Below are 6513 nucleotides of genomic sequence, written 5' to 3'. Positions count from 1 at the left end.
GGCCCCCGCCGCCACCCGTACCCCGCCGCGCTGCCCGCTGGGAGCTGTAGTCCGCGCGGGGCACGCCGGGAGCGGCGGCGCCGCGGCCCCGCGTGACCGCTTCCGGGCGGCGCGGTCAGGTGACGGGCTGGTGTCACATGACGGTGGGCGCTGGAGCCGGAAGCGGGAGCGGAGCGGTCGCCGGTAACTCGGGCGGCGGGACGGGACGGGACGGGGGGAGGCCGGGGCCTCCCGGGACGGCCCGCCCTCCCCGGCGCTCCCGTCCGACGGGCAGGGCCTGGCGGGGCGTCCCGGGCGCCGGGAGCTGCTCGGCCGCGGGCTTTGCCCGCCCCGGGGCGGTACCGGCCCGGCCAAATGAGGCCCGGCCCGGGGCGGCGGGGTCTGCGGGGAGGGCTGCCCCGGCCGCCGCCTCCCTTTCGCGGTGCCCCCGAGGCGGCGGGCGCGGCCCGCGGAGCCCGGCCGTGGCGGGGGCGCTCTGTCCACTCTCGCCCTCTCCGGCGGCCGTCGCTGCCCGGCCCGGTTCTGTTGTGCGGGGCGAACCGGCCCCCGGCTCCAGCTACGGGGCAAGACCCGGTGCCGGTGGCGGCGGTGGGTGGTGTTGCCCGGCTCCCGGGACTGCTGCCCCGGCCCCGCCGCCGCTCTGCGGCCCCGAGGGTAAACCCTGCGTTAGCAGGGAGGCGGCAGGGCTGCCCGCTTCCCCGGGAGGCGAGGCCGGGCCGTCGGCAACGGGAACCCCAGGAGGAGCTGGGGAGGGGAGGCCTCGACCTTCGAAAGGGAACCCTGCGCGGCTGTGTGCCGGTGAGGGAGCGCCCCAGGCCCGCACCGGTCGCAGACCGGCTCGGCAAAGGGTGCGAGCAGCCGGTGGAGCGTGCGGGAGCGGAAGAAGGCCGGTCGGAGAGGAAAGCTGTGCCTGGGGAACGGCACGGAACGCAGAGGGGGGTTCTGATAGATGAGAGGTATTTAACGGGGCCAGGGACGTTAAAGTGAGCGATAGCGAAATGATGTAGAATCAGGAAGAGAGAAAGTGGGAAAAAGAGCCAAGATTTAAAGGTAAAAAGGATAAACGCAGCCCAAACGGGACGGGTCTCTGCTGTCACCTTACGTGGAGGGTGCAGTGAGGAAACCGGCGGCCGGTCCGGCCCGGGGCCCTCTTCTGTGGTGGGACGCTCAGGCCAGTCTGCGAGCGCAGGGCAGGGTCACAGCGGCTCTGGTCTGCGCCCCGGCGCTGGGGTACAGCAGGAATGGGGGAGAGCGGCAGGGCTGCGAGGGGACACGTGTGCGGAGCGAGGGCTGGGAAGTGGGAATGCCTCTGTGACGGGTAACACTCGGCGATTAACGAACCCCAAATTGCCTTCTCTGGCGGAGCTGGCAGAGGGCGGTGGGGCTGGTGAGGCTGGCGTCGCCGTGGGGGACGGCTGGAGAAGAGCAAAAGCAGCACCAGTGACTGAGAGGGAGGACTGGGGATCCAGAGTCCCCGCTGCGGGGACTAATGTCGGTGTAAGAAGGGCCCCGAAGGACGTGGTCGGTGGTCGGTGTAGCCCAGGAGCCCATCACAGGCTGGCGCAGGAGGTGCTGCTTAGCAGGGGCGCGTGTGCCTGGCTGTTTTCTGTGGGCCTGCTTAATGGCGCTAATGAAATAAGTGGTGATGCGGAGCTGGGGAGTCATAACAAACACGAGGAATAACAATATCCTAAGGGAAGGCCGGGGTGATCTGTGGGCCAGGATAATTGGGGTAGGAGTAACTGTAGTAATAGCAAGTGCAATTAGTCCCGTGAAAGACCTCCCTCCGTAAGTCAGCTCTCCCCCACTCGTGAGGGGGAGGAGATCGGCATGTGTTAGCGAGCCTCCAGCCACCATCTGATAGAGCCGAGACAGCGGCGAGCCTGGTACCAAACGAGGTTTTCCAGGCAGAGGTGGGGATTGTACGAGGCACCGGCCGGGTCTCGGCTGAGCACGGGGGTGCCGGGCGGGTTTGCCGTGCTGGGGGGGGTGTGTGTGTGTGTGTGTGAGGTTGCATGGGGCTGGCACGGAGAAGGGGCTGGAGAGCGGAGACCCTGGTTCACGAGAGGGGATTTAAAAAGGAACCTGGCTTTGAGATGGAGCTTGGTAAGGTCTAACGAGGGTGTGGGGAGAGGGCAGGGAAGAGAGAGTCTCCTGCACAAGGAGGGAGGTGGCAGAGGCTGGAACTGCTGGAGGTGCCCGTCTCCCCTTTTCATACTTCCCTCCCCCTGATCAGGGGAGGGAGAGGTTGGCAGGCACTCCGGTCCAGGGCCGGGCAGGAGGGGTGCTCTTGGCTTTGGTGGCTTGGGAGGGGGATCAGGTTTGACCGCGTCTGAGCCCTCGCTGCTGCCCCGGGAGCCAGGACTGAGGGCTCCTCTTTGCTCCTGCCCAGGGGTGGGCAGCAAATGCCTCCGGCTGCCCTGCTGTGTCGGGGGCTTGTGCAGGCAGGGAACTTCTGGTCCGTGACCTTGACACCCGCTGCGGGCACCCGCACTCGGCTTATCCTCTCCCGCTCCTCTGCCTGGGAAGTGCGGAGAGGAGGACTGCTGCCCGCAGGCTCAGGAGGACGGTGCGAGTCTAGAGCTGACTCCGTGGTCCCAGACCGAGCACCTCATGCTTCTGCATGATACGTGACCTCATCCTCCTACTTCGTGGCCAGTTGTTTCAGCAGAGGCGCCCAGCCACGTGTTCTGTGAGCGTCCCCGGGCATTACAGCTTGTGTCCTTCCTGCCTGCTCCCTGTCCCTGGTGCGTGACTCCGGGGGAAAGCTGCAGCAGAAGAGGCAGGGGGAAGCGCTGTGCCTGCGGTGACAGTGACGTGGCGCCGGAGAGCGAGGAAGTGGTGAGCGCTCGGGGAGGTGGAGGTCTGGGCTTGTAGCCTGCTCTGCAGCGTGATCCTTCTCTGTGTTCAGAGCAGCTGTGCTCGTCCCCTCCACAGTGTGTCAGAGTAGATGGGGCCGATTTTTCTGTGGGGTTTTGCTGCCAGGAAGAGACCTGGGCTGCCTGTGATGGGTGCGGCTGCTTCCCCATACCGTGACCGGACCTTCCTCTATTCTGCCCGTGTCACTGCCTCGTCCTTTCCGAGGGATCCCTTGTGCGGTGGCCGTGCAGGCTGCTCGTGAGCTGGTATTGCTGCTCAGCAGCACAGAGCAGGGCGTGAGACAGCGTATCTGCTGAAGGCTTTGGAGACTGCTCTGTCCTCATGCCGGCTGTGATCGGCTAGCGACCTTTGGGTCAGGGTGAGCTGCAGCCGCCCAAATGGAGTGTCCAGAGGGCTGAGTGCTGCCCAGCTTGGCTCGGATCTCTTCAGGCCATGGCAGCGCCGTCGAAGGGGAGTTTCTCTCCCTAGGGCACAGCGTTGCCGTTGCCTGCGGTGCAGGGCTGGTTTATCAGGAGTGAGAGGGAACGTGTGTTTACCGGGCGCGTGCCTGTCCATTGCCGAGTCTCCCTGCCATGTGGGTCACTTGCAGTAACGGCCGGGCTGCGTTCGGGCCCAGAGGGGCTGACCTGGGACCCCAGTGCAGCCCCGGCTTCCTCCGCATGGTGGGAGCGGTGCTGAGGTGTCTCCTCTCTCTCTGCTTCCAGCCAGGGGTGATGCCATGGCCGCTGCGAGCTCCAGCAGGGCCAGGGCCGGGCCGCCCTGCGAGAAGTCCCAGCTCTCTGTGAAAGGTGGGTCCTGCTGCCTCGCTGGAGCTGGGGCCGGGAGTCCTCGCGTGTGGATTTCGCGTGTGTCTGGTCCAGGCGTGTGCTCTGCCTGCACCCGGGCTGGGAGACCTTCTTGGGGGAAGCAGGGGCTGGGGATGGCCGGCACTGCCCTGCGTCCCATGGGTGCCCAGGGAAGCGGAGCGGCCGTCGCTGGGCTCCGCCGCCGCCTCCTCTCCCCGGCTGCCATCGGGACGTGGCTCCGTGGCCCTGCCAGGGCTGCGTTGGTGCACCCGTGGCCACGAGATGGCTCCCGATGCCTGGAGCTGCGTCCCCTGGAGCTGCGTCCCCGGGGCAGCCCCTGAGCAGGCACCGCTAGCCTGGAGGGTGGCCGAGCCGAGCCTGGTGGGTGCCTCTTCCCAGCAGCTCCCGCAGAGCCCCCTTGCCCCCATGCCCTGGGGTAGGGCAGTGTCTGTGGGGACTGTGACACTCCTGCAGCCTTCAGGGTGCGGGGGCCAAGGTGTGGGTGAAGCTGGGGACAGGCAGCGATCACGGGCTGGTGACGGGAGCGCCTGGATCTGGCCATTGCTGCCATCAGGAGAATCGCTTCCTGCTCCCCCTCTCCCAAAAGCAGTTTGACTCTGCAGTGAGTCATGGCACCCCGAGCCGGCAGGGACAGGGCGCGTGTGTGTGTGGGGCAGGGGACAGGGTCTCCCCCTCAGCTGCCTGACCCTCTGCCTGTCCCCCTGCCCAGTTGTGTCCGTGAAGCCCAAGGCGCACAGCCGCCCGTCACGGATGAACTGCTACGTGGAGGTGGCGGGCGACGGGCTGCCCAGCGAGACCAAGAAGACGGGGAAGCAGATCGGGAGCTCTGAGCTGCTGTGGAACGAGATCCTCATCCTGTAAGTCTCTGTGACCCCCCACCCTGGCATGGGGCTGGCGCCAGGGCTGGCCCCGTGCTCCTTGGTGCAGCCCACAGTGCCGTCGGCTGGGGCCGCTTGATTGTCGGAGGTCTTTGCCCCGGAGACAAGGATGCTGCCAGGGACAGCCAGGCCGGGAGGGCGGCGGGAGGAGGGTCTCCCATTGCTCCGTGGCCTTGCCTGCTTCCCTCTGCTCCCTGGTTTTGGCAGGCTTGGCGCTGCCCGCTCCCTGAGCGTGGAGCAGGGATGAGGCCACGGTGACGGCCCCCTTCTCTGGTCTCTGCAGGAATGTCACGGCTCAGAGCCACTTGGACCTGAAGGTGTGGAGCTGCCATACCCTGAGGAACGAGCTGCTGGGCACTGCTTCCGTCAGCCTCGGCAACCTGCTGAAGAGCGGCGGGAAACGTATGTACGAGCCGGACCCCAGCGGGGTCCCTCGGCCTCCGCCATGGCTGGGGGCCGTGCAGGGTCCTGCCGCCTCGCCTGCCCGTAGGTGCATGGCGGGGAGGAGAGGTGGTGGCCACGGTGGCTCCCGTGCAGTCCCCCACCCTGGGAGGGAACAAGGTGCCATTGTGCGCCCTGGGCTGGGGCGTGATGGAAGCCATACCTCCGTTAGCTGGGGTGCCACAGCCTGCACGGAAATACAAACCCCTCAGCTATTTGCTGCCATTTGTGGTCGCCAGAGTGTGGCTCGTGAGAGCAGCTACCGCATAAAGGCGGCCATTCAGGGCTTGGGCCACGCAAGCGGCTGCACGGGGCTGGAAGAGGCTCGCTCTGTCTTTTCCAAGCAAAGCTCCGCCGCTTACGAGAGACAGACCTGGTATTGAGGAGGAGAGGGGCCTCCCGTGCCCTGGGGGGGATACGGGGCTGGTTGAGACTCTTCCCCCGTGCCAGGGGCTGGGGTGAGCTCCTTCCCCTGGCACTGCCAGCTGCAGGCTACGAAACCGCGACGGTGTCCCTGCTGTGCTCCCCGCGGCAGGCAGGCTGCTGTGCCCGTGGGTGACACCTTGTCTGCCGGGGCAGCGAGGGCCACGCGAGGAGCTGTTCTGCCGGTGCCGTCATCTCGCAAAGCCCGTGAGGACCTGAACGTCCGCCCCGGGTAGTTGCAGGGCTGGGCTGCCTGTTGCTTGGGCTGTTGCTGTCAGACGGCCTGCAGTGGGGGGGGGTCTCTGCCCCAGGGCACCCTCCCCTGCAGCTTTTTCTTCCCGAGGTGTGCAAATGCCGTGCCGGGCTCCCGGAGCCACTGCTGCTCCCGCCCTACCTGCCCGCTCCTCTGCAGGGGCACAATCGGCTCTTTCATTAGCAAGCGTCCCAGGGGGCTGTGTGGAAAATGAATGGAAAAGGCAACTGGCTGTTCTAGCTTGTCCGTTAACATCCACCAGAAAAAACGTGTCAGATTTTTCCTTGACACCGTGGACTGGGAGGGAGGACTCTTAAAGCTGCAGAGCCTGCCCTGCCCTGCCGGGAAAGCGCTGCCGTGGGCTGGGGGCAGCCGGCACTGCCTGGGTGAGCCACGTGCTCTTGTCTGCCCGTCTTGTCTAGCCTGGCATCTGCTCCTTTTCTCTTCAGACTCGCTGCTTGGCATTTGCTGCAGCTCTGAGTGGGCCAGAGACTGCTGCTGGTCCCTCAGAGGTCCCATGGGAGCCTACGTCCCTGGGCACCTGGGAGACCCCTTCCTCGAGAGGGCTCCTCACCTGCGGAGAGGAGGGGAGCCCGTTCCCTCTGCCTGCCAGCCTGGGGAAGTGGCCAGGTCATGCAAAAGCATGCAAAGGGCATTTGGGATTTCAAGCTGTCCCGAGTCGGACACGTAATGTTCTAACGCAGCCCGTGACCCTCTGCCTGGGGGAAGACAGCGAAATGTGTGTGCCCTCTGCCACTGGTGGGGGCCCGGCTGCCCTCTCCCCCTCCTGGGAAGCGCACAGCAGGAGCGTGCCTTCCCCAAGGCTGCTCCT

General features: G+C 66.3%; 1 protein-coding gene across 1 annotated transcript in view; it reads left to right on the top strand.

Annotated features, from left to right (window-relative positions):
* Positions 1-3590: 3590 nt before the first annotated feature.
* The window catches only part of WWP2 (WW domain containing E3 ubiquitin protein ligase 2), a 40008-nt gene continuing 37085 nt past the window's right edge, over positions 3591-6513 (top strand). Inside the window, exons 1-3 of the mRNA XM_050904022.1 lie at positions 3591-3668; positions 4396-4543; positions 4848-4966. Of these exons, the coding sequence (XP_050759979.1) occupies positions 3599-3668; positions 4396-4543; positions 4848-4966 (337 nt within the window). The 5' untranslated portion in view covers positions 3591-3598. The remainder of the gene's footprint in view (positions 3669-4395; positions 4544-4847; positions 4967-6513) is intronic.

Source organism: Gymnogyps californianus, chromosome 12, assembly GCF_018139145.2.
Source record: "Gymnogyps californianus isolate 813 chromosome 12, ASM1813914v2, whole genome shotgun sequence".
In the NCBI taxonomy this organism is placed as follows: domain Eukaryota; kingdom Metazoa; phylum Chordata; class Aves; order Accipitriformes; family Cathartidae; genus Gymnogyps; species Gymnogyps californianus.
The sequence above is the reverse complement of the archived record's forward strand: the minus strand, read 5'-3'. Positions and strand labels throughout refer to the sequence as shown.